General features: G+C 39.7%; 2 protein-coding genes across 2 annotated transcripts in view; one reads left to right on the top strand and one right to left on the bottom strand.

Annotated features, from left to right (window-relative positions):
• The window catches only part of piezo1 (piezo type mechanosensitive ion channel component 1 (Er blood group)), a 159,292-nt gene extending 157,098 nt beyond the window's left edge, over positions 1 to 2,194 (bottom strand). Inside the window, exons 1-2 of the mRNA XM_028467785.1 lie at positions 2,053 to 2,194; positions 1,678 to 1,938 (exon numbers count right to left, since the gene is read on the bottom strand). Coding sequence (XP_028323586.1) covers positions 1,678 to 1,741 — 64 coding nt within the window. The 5' untranslated portion in view covers positions 1,742 to 1,938; positions 2,053 to 2,194. The remainder of the gene's footprint in view (positions 1 to 1,677; positions 1,939 to 2,052) is intronic.
• A 7,547-nt stretch (positions 2,195 to 9,741) lies between these two features.
• cdt1 (chromatin licensing and DNA replication factor 1) lies at positions 9,742 to 18,283 on the top strand. Its single transcript, XM_028468743.1, has 10 exons — positions 9,742 to 10,500; positions 10,837 to 10,932; positions 12,369 to 12,574; positions 12,635 to 12,829; positions 12,897 to 13,045; positions 13,267 to 13,367; positions 13,708 to 13,896; positions 15,867 to 16,001; positions 16,073 to 16,274; positions 17,630 to 18,283. Exons 1-10 carry the CDS (start codon positions 10,114 to 10,116, stop codon positions 17,815 to 17,817), a joined length of 1,848 nt encoding a protein of 615 aa, XP_028324544.1. The 5' UTR covers positions 9,742 to 10,113; the 3' UTR covers positions 17,818 to 18,283.
• Positions 18,284 to 18,318: the final 35 nt, after the last annotated feature.

The raw sequence follows: 18,318 nt of genomic DNA, 5'->3' as shown, positions 1-18,318 counted from the left end.
GACGCTACGCTGCTCCACAGGATGTAGTCAGAGTAGTAATCTGAGGATCCAGATCTAGCGTAGTCGTATCTAACCAACTATAACTGTTAGAATCAGTCTAAGATTACCTGGTGGTCGTATATTATTGTACAGTAACTACGCTGCAGGTTCCCTGTGAAATGATGAGAGCTGAGTTATCTGCTGATATGTATCTGTTGCTAACGCTAGCATCTACAGCCTCCACACACACATTTCAGGTGTTCTGCTGTGTAGGACGAGGTGATAGTTGATGATACACAATAGTCTGAAGACTCTCTGGGTCATCATTGATCCCAGACCAGGAAGTGACTCGTATAGATCTGCACCACCAATCAATCATATTTTTCCAAATATCGTGACCAAGTCCTTCCTCTATGTCTTTACATCTATAACGTATTTAGAGGAGCTTTTCAGTAGTTCATCCATCACAGTGTTTACCTCCAACATGGCCGCCATAAGGGTTACAGCCCAGGAAGTGATGTCAGTGAAACCCTCTATATAAATAAATCAATCTAGAGCCTGTTCACATAAACATTAGTTATTTTATATACTACAGCCATCTCAGAGGATTTTATTAGTATTCATGATAATACTAATTAAATGTAATAATAATAAACTAATTTAAGCCTCTGAGATGTTTGTAGTGTATTAATATAAAGATATTCATGAGTTTAGCTGTAAATAATCAGAATATCTTCACAGTAACAAACAAAGGCTAGAGCTGGGCAATATGGACCAAAACTAATAAATGATATAAATATTAATATTTTTAACTATGTTGATGTAAAACAAACACATTTATGTGTGTGACTGTGTGTGTGTGTGTGTGTGTGTGTGTGACTGTGTGTGTGACTGTGTGTGTGACTGTGTGTGTGTGTGTGACTGTGTGTGTGACTGTGTGTGTGACTGTGTGTGCGTGTGACTGTGTGTGCGCGTGTGACTGTGTGTGTGACTGTGTGTGCGTGTGACTGTGTGTGCGCGTGTGACTGTGTGTGTGTGTGTGTGTGTGTGACTGTGTGTGTGTGACTGTGTGTGTGTGACTGTGTGTGTGACTGTGTGCGTGTGACTGTGTGTGACTGTGTGTGTGTGTGTGACTGTGTGCGTGTGACTGTGTGTGACTGTGTGTGTGTGTGTGTGACTGTGTGCGTGTGACTGTGTGTGACTGTGTGTGTGTGTGTGTGTGTGTGTGTGACTGTGTGTGTGTGTGTGTGAGACTGTGTGTGTGAGTGTGTGTGTGTGTGTGTGTGTGACTGTGTGTGTGACTGTGTGTGTGTGTGTGTGACTGTGTGTGTGTGACTGTGTGTGTGTGACTGTGCGTGTGTGACTGTGCGTGTGTGACTGTGCGTGTGTGCGTGTGACTGTGTGTGTGTGACTGTGTGTGTGTGACTGTGTGTGTGTGACTGTGTGTGTGTGACTGTGTGTGTATGTGTGTGACTGTGTGTGTGTGTGTGTGTGACTGTGTGTGTGTGTGTGTGTGTGTGACTGTGTGTGTGTGTGACTGTGACTGTGTGTGTGTGTGACTGTGTGTGTGTGTATGTGTGACTGTGTGTGCGTGTGTGTGTGTGTGTGACTGTGTGTGTGTGACTGTGTGTGTGTGTGTGTGTGTGTGTGTGTGTGTGTGTGTGTGTGTGTGTGTGTGTGTGTGTGTGTGTGTGTTACCTGTTAATAGAACTGAAGGTAGAACCAAGCAGTGAAACAACCAAACCAACACCTGGAGATCCATGAGAGAAGAACAGCTGGATCAGAAAAGATGGGAGTAATCCGGTCTGTAATCCGGTCGGTCCGTATCTCTCCAGCGGCTATCACCGGGGCTCACGGAGAGCGGGGGACACCGGGCAGCGAGCTGGGGTCCTCGGGGTGCTCATGGTGGACCAGGAGGTTGGCGGACCTCGTGTGGACGTCAGTCTGAAGTTTGTAGCTCTGAGCGGAAGAAGAGACTGAGGAACGTTGGTGGAAAAAGTGATTCACACACACACTAACACACACACACTAACACACACATACTAACACACACACACACACATACTAACACACCCTAACACACAGCTGTGTCCCGGTTCGGTTCGGTTCCGTCCTCACAGCCTCTCTCAGCAGTTAAACAGAGTTTAAACAGAGTTTAACAGAGTTTAAACAGAGTTTGATAAAGTTAGTCAGAGTTGAACTGCCCACCTGAGTGATGACGTCACTCCTCCTGGCCGCTGATTGGTGGAGCACAGCGCCCTCTGGTGGCGACTCCTCCCATTCAGATCAATGTTAGTGATAAAGAACCTTTTATTCTCTGAGTAAATATTTACACAAAAGTACAGAAACGTTGAGGATTATATCATGTACGTTTTCACACAAACTAACACATATAAAACTTGTTTAACAACAAAGTAAATCACTGGTTAAAGTTTAAACCAAGCCTCCAAAAATGTGTGAATGTTTGATATTTGAGCATGTTTTATGTATAACTGTTTATTTAGAGTTATTTAGGTGTTTGATGGACATGTCCATCCTAAATAAACTATTACATAAATCAGGAGAAACTATAGAGGATGAAGAAAGATCTTTTTTAATATCATTTAAATAAGATGATAATATGGATTTAAAAACTATAATATTTGGTGGTTGTGAGCAAATTTCTATGAAACTGTTATGGCAATTATTAAATTAATCATAATATCATCAAATGTGTGTTCATGTGTACAATTTGTTTATAAACGATGACTACATTATATCGTTGCTGAGTCATGTTAGATCATTCACAGTACAGACAGATTGTGCTGTATTCACAGAAATAAACCAGTCTCATACCAAAGCTCTGATAAGCAGAACTCAGTGATGTTCCATCTAACTCCTCCCCCTCATCTTAGGGCGGGGCTCTTCCTGTCTGTAAAAGTTGGTGCTTAGAAAACTTTGCATGTTTTCTTCCTGCAGGAAAAACACAATTTTTCCATTTAGTTTATAATAAATCTTTTTTAATAAAATCATTCTTTGACTGGACATCGTTCAACCAGAGCATATATCATGAAACGAGGACAACTGTAAATTTGCTGTAAACTTAGCTATAATTATGAGAAGGGTTCATCTCTCACTTATTGATAAATCAAACAGAACATGTGGAATATTTCATTTAAATGAATAACTTTAGAATGTAATAAATTATTAAGCTCAATCCAAAAAGTGTGTGTGCGTACATGAGATATTGTTTCATCTGTTTCACGTGTGTTAATATTTATCTTGTAGTTTATAAGACTGGAAAGCATCTATCAACTATTTTACTGTAATATTACATTTTCTTCACCACATCCATATGTTTGATACTGATTTATTCCTATAGTCGACTGCTGAAGGTTTAGAAACAATATCTCTGTGAATAATGTCTAATACAGTGATTAGTGGCTTTATAACAAATATTACCAATATTTATGTTATTATACCTTTGGAGCAGACGTCATTAAATAACATCCTTAAATACACTCAGGAGGACAAAATGCTGCTCAGTAAAATTGAAGAACATTCAAAGTGTTTATTATCATGTGTACAGTAAATACAGTAAACAAACATGTTTCTCTGTACAATGAAATCCATATTTTGCTCATCACACTGGATGCCACAAAAAACAAGAACAAACAAAGAAAACAAATGAAGAGAAAAGTATAGTAACAATAATTATAATCATTTAAAAAGTAATAAAGATAAATATGTATAAGGTAGAAAATATAGAAAAGTCAAATATAAATATAAAGTGTGCGTAGTGAAATAAATCCAGTCCTATTGGCTGTTGAGGAGTCTGATGTCAGAGAGGAAGAAGAGGTTCCTCGGTCGGTGGTCCTGCATTTTACACTTCTGTACCTCCATCCTGAGGGTAGAACTGTGAACAGACCATGTTGGGGGGGTGGGGTCTTTAATGATAGAGCCAGCTCTAACTCTGCACTTGTAGATGCTCTGCAGAGAGGGGGGTGGAGTCCTGGTGATCTTAGATGTTGTCTTCACCACTCCCAGCAGGTGTTTGTGGTCTTTTGGTGACATGTCAAATTTCCTCAGCCTCCTCAGGAAATACAGCTGCTGAAGCCTTCTTCACCAGCTGTGTGGTGTTGAGGGACCAGGTGAAGTCCTCACTGATGTGGACCTCCAGGTATTTTATACTGCTCACCCTCTCCACTTCCTGTTCCTCTATAGACAGTGGCTGATGAGAGCACCTCTTCTTCCTCATGTCCACTATCATCTCCTTATACATCAACACATAAAGCATAGATATAAACCAGTTACTAATCAACCATCTGTCAGGGACGAGGCTGGAGGTCACATGTTGTGGGTGGTCCTCAGCACCACACCTGGAGCCACCATGTCACCTATATACAGTATATACAGTATATATATATACCTCCAACGAGTAAGGCGTGTCCTAAGAAGCCAGCTCAATGGCAAGAACAAGTCCCGGGCAATAAACAGCTACGCCCTGCCAGTAATCAGATACCCTGCAGGAATAATAAGCTGGCCAAAGGATGAGATACAGACCACAGATGTTGACCATGCACAGAGGGTTCCACCCCAAATCCAGCACCCTGAGACTGTACGCTAGCCGTAAGGAAGAAGGATGAGGACTAGTGAGTGTGAGAGCCACTATCCAGGATGAAACATCTAAGATCCATAAGTACATCAAGGACAAGGCTCCAACAGATGACGTGCTCAGTGAATGTCTCAGACAATGGGGAACAGAAGATGAGGTGCTGGAGGTTCCATCATGGGGGGACAAGTCCCTACATGGGATGTACCACCCAAACATAACTGAAGTGGTGGATATCAGGAAATGGTACCAATGTCTAGACAGAGCTGGACTAAAGGACAGCACAGAGACACTCATCATGGCTGCACAGGAGCAGGCCTTGAGCACCAGAGCAATAGAGGCCCAGATCTACCACACCAGACAAGACCCCAGGTGTAGACTGTGCAAAGAGGCCAATGAGACAATCCAGCACATAACTGCAGGGTGGAAGATGCTGGCAGGGAAAGCTTACATGGAGCTCCATAACCAAGTGACTGGTATAGTGTACAGGAACATCTGTGCAGAGTATGGGCTATATAAATATATAAATATATATTCATCCTGAATAGTACACTGAAACATTTACAGCAGGGGTTCTCAACCTTGGAGTCAGGTCCCCATCCGGGGGACACTGGGAGGGGTTCTCCAGAGGCCTTCAAGAAACTATGAATATTTTTTTAACAATTTCAGACCATTTTTGTTTATTTTTACCCTTTTTTTTTACATCTCCACCAAACTCACCATATTTTAATCTATTTTCATCATTTTTTTCTTTCCATATTTTGTTCCTTTTAATGTATGTTTGTTTCATTTCTCCCATTTCTGACACTTCTACATCACATTTTAATGACTTTTCTACACTTTCCAGAAATGTTAATCACTTATAAACCCTTTCTATCACTTTTACACCTAATGTCACATATGTTGACCTATTATTGTTACTTTTAACCTCTTTCCACCATATTTCATTATTTTTGCCAATTTAACCACATTCACCATTAATCATTTCCATTATTTGCTAGTTTAAATTAATTGTTCTAATATTGACCCTTTGAACCTTTTACCACTTTTTCTGTCTGTTTTTATCCACTATAATTTATAACTTTTAACCAATTTCTGTTTTTTAAAATCCCATTTCACCTCCTTTTCCACCATTTTTGGTCACTTTGAACCATTTTATTAGTGATTAAAACCAGGATTTCCATCTTTAAGATGACTATAATAATAATTTATTTATTTATTTTATTTTTTATTTTTTTCCTTACTGGCAGTTGCTTGCAGGCTAGATCATCAGGCTAAAAATGAAAAATCAAGATTCAATGCAATTAGAAAAGGAGTCCAACGCTCCTCAAAGCAGGTTATTTTATTTTTTCTGAGAGCAGACATCTTTTCCATGGAAATAAATTCTATGAGGAGATTTTGCCATTGGTTTATGTTTAAGGATTTCTTATCTTTCCAATTCACTAATATTGTTTTTTTTGCTATGGCCAGTGCCGCAAGGATGGATTGTGATTGGTTTGCTGGAATATCAAGCATAGTCAGGTCTCCTAACAGACATAGATTTGGAGATAGAGGAATCCTGGAGTCCAAAATGGAGGACAGTTTTTCAGTAATTAGAAACCAAAACTGTTGAACTGGTGAACAAAGCCATACGGTATGTAAATATGAATCAGCTGTTCCCTGGGTGCACTGAGAGCAGATGTCTGTTGGGGAGAAGCCCATTTTATACATTTTCTGTTGGGTAATGTGGGATCTGTGGAGGACCTTGTATTGAATTAGCTGACGATTTGTGTTTTTAGTCATCTTAAAGGTATTACAACAAATTTCTGTCCAGAAATCGGTGTTCGTGGTGATTGAGAGTTCAGCTTCACATTTAGTGATTGGTAAGTGATTAGAGTTAGTGTTCAAGAGTGCTCTGTATATTTTTGAGAGTTTTTTTTGTTTTTGTTGAGATATTTTTCATATATATGGCCAGTTCTGGAGGTTGTAAGGTGATTAAATCTATTGCCATATTTTTCTTAATTATCTCTGTTACTTGTAGGTATCGAGAAAATTACTTTTATTTATATTAAATGTTTGGGTTAGATTGTTATATGTCCTGAGCTTATCATTTTCGAAGAGGTCTTGGAGATGAATAATTCCGCTATCGTCCCATGTTTTTAGATAGAGTGGTGTTTTTCTGTTTCTAAAGTCAGGGTTGTGCCAGATTGGAGACAGCATGTTAGTTTTTAATTGAACATTTGTTATGTCTAGGGCTTTCCACCACGCAGTCAGGGTGGAGGCAATCAGTGGGTTTTTAAAGCAGTTATGACGTTTGAGGGTCACAGTGATAAAAGGGAGATCAGAGAGTTTAATATGTTTGCAGTCTAGCTGTTCTATTTCTAGTCAGGTGTTGTGGTATTCTTTTGGTTTTAGCCATTCTGTTAAATATAGAATTTGGTTTGCTAGATAATAATGTGTGAAATTAGGGGCTTCCAAACCACCCTCGCTTTTATTTTTTTGAAGAGTTGAAAGGCTTATTTTAGGTTTTTTATTTCTAGTATAGAATTTTGTAATTGCAGAATCTAATCTTTTGAACTATTGTGTTGGTGGTTTCAGTGGATCATAGAGAACAAGTAGTTTATTTTAGGTAAGATTTTCATTTTAACTGAGGCTATTCTGCCAAGGAGTGAGATGTGGAGATTGTTCCATCTCCACAGATCTTCTGTGACTTTATCCAACAGAGGGTCTAGGTTCAGTTTAATTAATTCATTTAGGTTTGGTGATATATTTAAGCCTAGATATTTAATTGTATTTGTGGGGGAGGGGTATTGTGGGTTTTGGGTTGCTGGGTTCCATGATTTTTTTGTTAAAGGAAGGATTGATGATTTTGACCAGTTAATGGAATAGTCTGATAGTTTAGAGAAGCTGTTTATTAGATTAAATAATTCTTCTAAAGAGGATTGGGGTTCTTCTAAATAGAGTAAAATATCATCTGCATAAAGATTAATTTTGTGTTCTGAGATGGATGAGTGGATTCCTTTAATAACAGTAATCTGATGAACAGCTGCTGTGAGAGGTTCAACAAATATTGCAAAAAGCAAAGGTGAGAGTGGACAACCTTGTCTGGTTCCCCTCTGCAGTGTGAAGCTTTGGGATGTTATTTTGTTTGTGGTTACTGAGGCCTTAGGTTTAGAGTATAGGGTGGAGATCCATTGTATGAATGATTCTCCAAAGCCAAATTTGCCAAGAACAGCAAGGAGGAACGACCAGTTGACTCTATCAAATGCTTTTTCTGCATCTAGTGACAAGATTATTGTTTTCTTTTTAGAGTTCTGTGCCATGTTGATCACATTAAACAGTCTTCTAACATTGTCTGTGGAGTGTCTATTTTTAATAAATCCTGTCTGGTCTTGGTATATAATTGACTGTACGACTTTCTCTAACCTGGATGTGAGTGCTTTGGAAATAATTTTTATATCTGTGTTAATAAGTGAGATGGGAGACGGTAACTTGAGGGTAACATGGGGTTTTTGTCTGGTTTAAGTAGTAATTTAATGTTTGCTGTATTCATGTGACCTCCTACATAACCTTTATTTTTAATCTCTGTTACTACTCTGAAAAATAGCAGAGCCAGCATTGACCAGAAATGTTTTAGGAATTCAGCAGGGAACCCATCTGGACCTGGTGCTTTGCCTGTTGACTATAATAATAATAATAAACGTTCCTGGATAATAGTGGATATTATTCAGATGAATAAATAAATGTGGTTATCACAGATTCATAGAACAATGACCATCATTTTACTGACTTTATGGATGGACCCCAAAAATCTCTCCTTTATTCCCCCTATAGATGGTCCTGTCTCCACATGACTGTTCTTCAATGTTCATGTCTGTGTTCAACCACCTTCAGCTACAGTGGGGGTCCCTGCTCTATGGAACCTTTATTTTGGAGGGTCCCTGCTCTATGGAACCTTTATTTTGGAGGGTCCCTGCTCTATGGGACCTTTATTTTGGAGGGTCCCCGCTCTCTGGAACCTTTATTTTGGAGGGTCCCCGCTCTCTGGGACCTTTATTTTGGAGGGTCCCCGCTCTCTGGAACCTTTATTTTGGAGGGTCCCCACTCTCTGGGACCTTTATTTTGGAGGGTCCCCGCTCTCTGGAACCTTTATTTTGGAGGGTCCCCGCTCTCTGGGACCTTTATTTTGGAGGGTCCCCGCTCTCTGGGACCTTTATTTTGGAGGGTTAGGGTGTGTGTAAAGTCGAGAGCACAAATGTCTTCCAGAGTTTTTTCCTCATTTTATTATTATTATTATTATTATTATTATTATTATCTGAGCCCTGATTTTAAAGTAAAAACTTAAAGATAAAACTTTTATTTTCTATAGTTTGGTGTTAAGCACATTTTCAGCCATGATGTACATAAATGATGATGATTAAATAATGGATAAATAGAATTAATCACTGTTCTCTATTGTTATAAGCAACCCCCCCCCCCCCCCCCCATGGGTGATTAATCAGTGCTCATGATAAAAAGACTGATGAGAATAATTAGATCACATGACAGATTCACAGTGACAATGACTTTTAAAATTCCTGCTGTTTGGTCATTTCTAATAACTTTATATCATATACATCTGATTCTAATTTAATACTAACTTTAGGAAATTATAAGTGATGTAATTTCTTTGTGATGGAAACCTGAAATAAAGTCAACGTGTGTAAATCACTGAGTAAAAGCATTGTTTAATGGCCTTTAACCCTATTTTAACTCTACATATTTATAGAGATCTTTAGTGTGACAAACTGCAAGTTTATACTGAACAAAAACATTTAAAAGATCAACTTGACCTCAATATTAAAATCAAAATGTTTTTCTATTTTTTAAATGGAACTGTACAACAAAAAGAAACAAACATAGATAAAGACAAATGTATGTAAATGCATGTCATAAATATAAAGTCATTGTTTTATATTACATTTATACAATAGAAAACATAGAATGGAATATATCTTTTTTGAACATATCATCAGCTAGATTTAGTTTGTAATATTTATTATTTTATGATAAATTAAATTTTTTTGAAAACGCGTTTTTACACTGAAAGCTTCATGGATGCCACTGTTAGTTTGATCATTTCATATTTTATACTTTTATCTTTTTTCACATTTTAGGAGCAGGTTTAATTATTGTTTTTTAAATTATTGAACTTTGTTTGAATACAAACATTACAGACAAAAATCGATATAAAATTAAAACAAAAGACAGACTAGTATCAGGTTTGAGCAAATATAGAAACAAACCATAAATGTAAAATGAAAACAATCATAACTAGATATTAATAGAAACACAGACACATAAATAATAATGTAAAGCTACACAGTTAAACATATACATTTAAGGCTTTTGTTGATTTACTGAACGTTCCGATCAATGACGTAATATCCGGGGACGTTTGGTAGAAGGGGCGTGGCTTTCTTTGTTTGGCGGGAAAGTTCTTTGTGTTTCCCGTGCAGGGCGGAAACACGCGCTCGGTGGAGTGGATTTAATGGAGAAGCAGTGTTAGCATCATTAGCATCACCATGTCTCAGCCCAGACTCACGGACTTCTTCTCCCGCTCAAAGAGAGCCGCTGCGGCCCCGCGTAGAACCTCCAAGCCGCGGACACGCTCCTCCGTGCCTGCCGCAGACTGCTCCTCAGCGGCCGTCCACCAGGAGTTCCTCCGGGTGATCGAAGAGGCCGCGGGCACGAAGCCCACCAAGGAGCTCTGCCTCCCGGCCTCTCCCAAGCGCTCTGCGGCGGACGCGACCTTTGACCTTGGAGCGGCCGTGTTTTCTGCCACCATTGAGCACAGCACGGCTAAGAAACGGCGGCCCGCGGACCCCAAGGGTCCCAGACCGACCCCCGACCCCGCCTGTAAGAAGAAGTCTGCCCGGAAGAAGCTCGTCCTGCTGGGGGATGTTCAGCAGGTAGGACCGCTGTGTGGCTCTGGGCGATATATCGAGTTTCCTGTTTTGGCAATGCCGATGACAATATAGCCTTTATCAATATATTATATCTTAGTATTAAATAGTAGGTTATTTCTCTACTTCTCAGAACATTAAAGCTGTTAAATGATCACTGAGTGGTTCTTCATCTACAGGACTCACTCACACGTGCTGTCCCTTAGAGCAGAAACATATTGAGCTGTTTGTTATTAAATGTGCATCAGCAAATATCATCTATAATATCTTACAAGTTTCTGGTCAAACTGAGTTAAAAATTCAGATTCATGTTATAGTGTGTGTGTGTGTGTGTGTGTGTAGGACATGGCCCACCCTCTGGCCCTGGAGCAGCCCTCTGCACCAGCAGACCCCAGTACTCCACAGACCCAGGGTAAAGACCCCAGAAGAAGCTCCACGGTGAGTCAGCGTCACTTATAGTTTTTATATAGAACATATGGAGGAACACATGAGTCATAATTACATCCAGACAAAACAAGAAAAGTATCATTTCCTTTAATAAAGTTGAGAATACAAACTATGTAGTGCAACATTTAACAACACTTTTAAACAATAAAACTATTATACGGTCATAATATTATGAATATCATTTGAAACCAAAATAGAACGTTTTGGTAAAAACTCAATACGTCATGTTTGGTGAAGAAAAAACCTCATTTCATATGTTTTTATTTAATTATGACACTTTTGGGCTTCCATAGAAACAGTCCACATGTAAATCCTTTAAATCTGTCCTTAAATGAGATAATTTACTACCGAGTGTGTGTATATGATATAATAATTAGGACGACTGACTAGGGTCATAGTAAAAAAACAAATCTGGGCACTAAGAAATTAAAATGGTAATGTTTCAACAATAGTTGTGTGTGTGTGTGTGTGTGTGTGTGTGTGTGTGTGTGTGTGTGGCCTATAAAGTCTGTTATTTTTTTTTCAAATTCTGCTTTTTTAGAAATATTTTTCATTTTTTAAAGAAAATCGTAGTTTTTAACTCGTGAGGAAACAAAATAAATAATAATAAATAAAAAAAACCTCATAATTAACAAATGTATGTCAAAATTAAAGTACACACAATTAAAAGGTAGATATAAGTTATAGTGATATGGATTATTCTGACTTCTTTTTAATTATTTATGTCATAAATATGTATGAGAACAGCATTAATGTCACCTGATTTCCTCTCAGGGATCAATGATTTACTGAATCTGATCAGGTTCATTAATTAAGTTCTGATCAACTTAGTTTAAATGATCTGTGTAATACATCCAGGAATTTCTCACCTACTTAATTTTTTCTTACTATCTGATGTGAACGCACTACATATTCATTTAGTGTGATTTATTTTTTTTGTGACGAGATTCTCACTGTCTGGTTAAACGCTGAGTCATGTTACATGTTGTTGTCATTCCTCGTCGTTTTTCACCTCTTTTCTTTTCTGTCTTGAGGAACTTAAGCCAAAATGTTTCTGACTTCATTTGTTCTACGAACCCAAAACATAGTGTCTGAGGTTAATCTGGAGTTTCAGCCTCTGAAAAGTCACATTTCTGACCAATTCTGAAACCTGGCTGTTTGAGTGGGCGTGTCAATGTTCACGCCCACTCAAACAGCAGTGTGACTGTGAAGTGCTGTATTAGGGCTGGACGACATGGCCTTTTTTGATATCTCGATATTTTCAAAGTATATCACAATATATCTCTATTTTTGACCTTCCCTTGAGATGATGCATAAAATCAAACCAGGATGGTAATATTTATGGTATAATAGGGTTTTTTCTCTATTATAGATCTATCTAGTGTGTGTTTAGATCCTGTTAGTGTGTCACATGTGATGCTCCTCAGGCTGTGAGGAAAGACCAGCTGTGTTCCCTCAAAGCTCGTCTACAGAGGATTAAGAAACAATCAGGGGACCTCCCTGACACGCCCCTGGTGCCCACAGGGGACGCCCTGAAGCTCAGGTTAGCTCGAGCTAAAGAGCTAGCAGCTAAAGCTCAGAGGAGGAAGGAGGAGCGAGAGGCAGCAGATGGCGAGGAGCAGCCGGTGCAGAGGTAAACACACATGGAGCATGCTCAGTTCTGACAGGTGCTGATGGTGGTCCTTATGTCTAGGTGTGAGACGCCCTCCTACCAGCGCTACCACAGCCTAGCCCAGGCCGGCCCCCCCTCCCTCTGCCTACCCTACAGCTACAGAGTCCTGGCTGAGATGTTCAGGAGCATGGACACTGTGGTAGCCATGCTCTTCAACCGCCGCCAGACCCCCACCTTCACTACCATCAAACAGGGGGTTCAGGACATGATGCACAGGTAGGTGGACGGGTCTTCAATGGTGGTCTCCTGCAGTCCCTGATTCTCTCCTGGTCTGGCTCTGCAGGCGTTTTGAGGAGATCCATGTGGCTCAGATTAAGAACGTGTTTCCTGAGGCGTTCATCTTCAGGCAGGAAAAGAACGTCCCAACGTTCAGCAGCAGCAGCATGAAGAAGAGCAGCTACCAGCTGACTGTGGAGCCCCTCCTCCCCCCAGGTCAGGGTCTGGTTAATCAGATCAGATTCTGGATAAATCTTGAAAATGTCCTTTTCTGATTACATAATCAGATTAAATCAAGGATCCAATCAAGGTTTTGATTCAGATCAAACCTTTTGTTTGTGTTTTTCAGAACTTCTTAGTAGGACTGGGATGACTTTGATCATATAAATGGATTACAAGCTCATTGAAACTAATATGGATCAATTTTATGTGTGTAGATCATAGTGATGATCAGCTCGTCCTCTCTGCCTCTCGACTCCTGGAGAGGAGACACACGTTCCACTCCAACCTGCTGTCACTGGTCAAACAGCACCATAAGGTAGGCACTGCTACCTGTTAGCATCATGCTAACAGTGTGTGTGTGTGTGTGATGTAGCACAACAACTCCAGTGTTGCGTTAGATCATTGGTTCACAGCTCAACTAGTGTAGAACATTCTGTTGTGTTCACTAACCAACCAGTGGAACCAGATGTTCTCCACCTCTGAACCTGGTTGTAAAGGACATTTATTCCTATAAAATAGAGTTTTTTTCTTCTCACTGTCACTAAATGTTTAAGTTCACTGAAATGACTTTGTAATGATATAAAGAAAGTTACGTTGACAGCAGCGTGACACAAGCCAGGAACTACAGCTCTCCTCACTTCCTGTCTTCCCTCCAGGACTTCCTGTCATCGCTGGTCCCGCCCCTCTCTGTCCCAGAGGATAAACTGACCCGATGGCACCCTCGCTTTAAGGTGGACTCAGTCCCCCCAGTGCAGCCCAGCACACTGCCACAGGCTCCTCCCACTGAGAGGATGGCCACGGCTCAGGAGGTTCTGGATAAAGCTCGTTCCCTCATCACCCCTAAGGTCAGTGAGGGAGGAGCTTAGGGTCTGAGGGGGTGAACCCCCTTCCTGGGTGAAATATTGGTCCTTTAGGGTTAAAAGTTTGTTATATTTTAATCTTTATAAAGATTGTGTAGAGTCTCAACCATTGTTCATTAAATATAATAATAGTCATTGTTATAAATGATGAATTAACCCTATAATAGTTACTGTAATAATAAAGTTCCACACTTTGCTGTTAATAAGAGTCCAGTATAACGTTCACACTGAACACATTAGCTTCATACGCTAATCCTTCCTAGTCCTGGTCATAAAGGGGCGTGTCCTACAGCTTCTACTCCATGGTTGACTGTGTGAACAGACCTGTGTACGTGTTGATGTCATCATCAACACAGACTCTGATTGGCTATCGTCATGTGAAACAGTCACAAAATTTCAGTATTTTCAACTTTTGTGAATATGTGTAAAATCAGGAGTGCGTTCACACGACCAACGCTCTTGATGTGTGGATCAGACACACAGGAGAGATTTAGCATCTGGTACGCATCTATCTATAGACTTATTATGTAATCTGGACGTCATCCAGTGTAAACGCAGCATAACGGTCTTAATAATAATATATCTTTAATATCTCTAGTTAGTCTTATTTTAACTTTTGTCTTTGTCAGACATGTATTGTATAATCTTTAAATATTCAGTAAATTAATCTAGTATTTGTGATCAGGACATGTATTAATATTCAGGATGGCAGTAGGATCATACTGATAAATCTACTACGTTACTTCATTAAAATTATAACCAAGTACAAGTTAAAAAAAATAGCAGAATTAAATATTACTCAAAGTAAACATTACTTTAGTTTATTGTTGGTAATAAATCTTGGTACGGGTCCCTTACATACAGTAAATATCATGTAGAAACCTAAAAAACAGACATAATTTACTACAATTAACTTATTTTATTTGAAACATCTGTACATTTTGACAACCTTTTATTTTATACAAACGTTTAATCTGATTGGTTGTCTATGATGTTTGACTGGTTATGTTATTTATTCACTTCAGTTTCCATTACATCTGATTAAAAACATGAAAAGACATCAAACATAATCAGATGAGGTCAGGAAAGGGGAAAAAAGCAGGTTCCAAACTGTTCTCCTTTATTCTCCCATGAGTTTCAGTTAGAAAAGCTGTGCAGCAGTGCACGCCTCCGTCCCAGTTCCACTGTGGGCGGAGCCTCCCTGAAATGTGTCGCCCATTTGCTTAAGTTCTTTTCCTCTTACGTTTTTCTGAACCTGGAATAAGTGCAGCGCCCCCATAAGGTGAAACATTATACTGCAGTAGAAATATGGACCTATTTACAATTTAAGCCACACCCACTCATAATATTACAGAAGAGAATCTATCCAAAGCGACACTGTTACACCGTCACAGGGTTCAATATGTTCACATTTACCAGTTCTAGACGGGACTAAATATTATATTTTATCGTCCACTCTTTGTCCTGCAGAGACGTAGTCGTTGCATCGTGGAGCTGATCAGCTGTGATCACCTGAGTTTGATCCACGACAGAGTAAATAATAAGTGAAACTGTCATATGCAGAGGTTGGACCAGAAACTGTTCCCACACATTTAAATCAGCTTCAGTTCAGACTGAGCTCCATAAGGATTTAAACTATTTATATTTAATATTGTGTATTATCTCAGTCTCTTCTGGATTAAAGCTCTGTGGGATTATTTATTATTAGAACAGGTACCGTATTGATGATTATTATTATTCAATAAGTTAATAAAATCAGGTTTTCCACACAAACACACGTTAATCTGAGTGGGCGTGTCAGGAACCCAGACCAGAGAATACGATCAGGAGAGAAGCTTAAAGTTCAGACGGACTAAAGACCAATAATTCACCCAGGGAGGGGGGAGGGGCTTCATTCAAAGTGTTTTTTTGAGTAGTGTGTGCGTCTCACACAGGTGTGTGTGTGTGTGTATCAGATGGAGAAGGCTCTAGTGTCTCTAACTCTACAGAAGGAGGATGTTCCTCAGGCTCCAGATGTTCCTCAAACAGCTGCTTCACCTGCTCAGGTCCCTACTGCCCTTAAAGGGGTCTCCCAGTGTCTGCTGGACAGGGTGGGTCTCTCACACACACACACACAGCGCTAACATCCTGCTGAATGTTCTGATTCTCTGATCTTGGTCAGATTCGAGCGAAGGAGGTCCAGAAGCTGCAGGCGGCCATGACCCGTGACCCTGAGGTTGAGGAGCGTCTGCTGATGATGTCACGGCTAGCAGAGCTAGCTAGGATCCTACGCAGCGTGTTTGTGTCAGAGAAGAAACCAGCGCTGATCATGGAGGTGGTGTGTAGCAGGATGGTGGACAGCTACAGGTCGGCTATGAGCACAGGTGGGTTCTATAGTTATATATCTAATATTTACCCCTCTATGGTTTCTATGTCTGATTTATGAGTGTCTCTGTAGCTATAATATGATGAAGCTAGCAGTAGCATGTTAGCATCACCCAGAGATACTGGTTTACAGCAGCGTTGGAGAAGCCACGCCCACTGGTGAGATCAGACTAGTTCTACATCATTTACCATCAGACATGAGCAACATGTGTGTGCGTGTAACCAGATGATGTCATCAGTTTGTTACACACTGAGTCACTAGAGGTAATGTGACATTTATTTACTAAACAATAGAACCATATATATATACACTAACCCATGACCTAATGTACCCAAACATTCATTAATAAATCATTCTGACTCACTACAGGTACGGTTAGTGTTTACGCCCCCTAGTGGCATTTCCACACATTTATAAATCAGAACATATAATAACTGTATACGCAGCAAAAATCACTAATATTTCTTTGTTGAGAAGATTCTTAAAGAAATAATAATAATAATACATCAATTTCATATAGTGCTTTATTCTTTCACTCCACACTTAGTGGTGGTAAGCTACTATTGTAGCCACAGCTGCCCTGGGGCAGACTGACAGAACCATAGGCCCCTCCCACCACTCACTCACACTACATTAATACTAGACAATGTGGGTGAAGTGCCTTGCCCAAGGACACAATGACAGATACCACAGCAGTGACCCTGGAACTCTCAGTGGTCTCCATCATCTACTGACCAGGACCAGACCTGATCATCTAACCTGATCATCTAACCTGATCATCTAACCTGGTCATTAAATTTAAAATTTAAATCGGGCTTTCGCCTTTAATTGGCCATGTAATGTTAGTACATTATTGGAATTTGTCTTCTGCACTTAACCCATCCCTGAGGAGCAGTCGGCAGCCATTTTGCGGCGCCTGGGGAGCAGTTCGGGGTTAAGGGACTTGCTCAACATCCCACAGTGACGGCCCCGGTGAGGCTTGAACCAGCAACCCTCCGATTACAAGCCCAGCGTCCTTAACCACTAGGCCACCACTCCCCTTAACCTCTAACCTGATCAGCCTAAATAAGTAGCATTTATTTAATAAACTAACACTAATACCTCTATACTGGGATATAAATCAGAAATGTTTTTAAAGTTTAAAAACGTGATATTATTATTATAAGTATAAATTGTTGTGAATCTATTTCTGTTTATATGAAAGAATTAAAAATCAATCAAGGTTTTTTTGGGGAAAATTGACCAGTTTATGCAAAGTTATAGAAAATAATAGCTTTATTATATAAAATATTGACATTTAGAAAAATCAGGTGTTTTATTTCATAACAATCATAGACATATTATTTCTAACAGGTGAGATGGAGAAGCATGTGCGTTTGCTGGCAGAGCTGGTCTCTGATTGGCTGAGCATCGTGGCGGTGAGGAAGGACTCGTACCTGAAGCTGAACAGAACCATGGAGCTGAGCCTGGTGATGGACAGACTTACGCACAGGCAGAAGGAGGAGGAGCTGAGTCAGCATGGACTTCCTGATTCACTGTAAACGTTACAGATGTTTGTTCTACTCTAGTTTTTACAGATAATGAAGCTTTAATCACAGGATGTTGTTTTAATAGATACTCATCACTTCCTGTTTCTACATCTATATTTATTTAGTTCAGTTTAAAAACCACTGGAAGAACATATTTAATGTTTAGAACTTTAATGAAAAATAAAATGTACTCTACATGGTTCCCTCTGTGACATCATCACGTGTCCAACCAATGAGAGCAGCCTTCATTTAGCACCAACATCCTGTGGATTGATTGGATAAATGTGATTTATATAAAGTCTGAACGTAATAAAAATAGTTTGTTTCTGCTACAGGTAGTAAATATGTTCTCTACATCACGGCATGTCAACCTTTCAAAATAAAGGTCCCACTGTATCTGAAGGTGGTTGAACACAGACATGAACATTGAAGAACAGTCATGTGGAGACAGGACCATCTATAAGGGGGAATAAATGATGGTCCATTGTTCTATGAATCTGTGATAACCACATT

Source organism: Gouania willdenowi, chromosome 15 (assembly GCF_900634775.1).
Source record: "Gouania willdenowi chromosome 15, fGouWil2.1, whole genome shotgun sequence".
NCBI classification, from domain to species: Eukaryota; Metazoa; Chordata; class Actinopteri; order Blenniiformes; family Gobiesocidae; genus Gouania; species Gouania willdenowi.
Note: the sequence above shows the minus strand (reverse complement) of the source record. Positions and strands in the feature narration are given on the sequence as shown.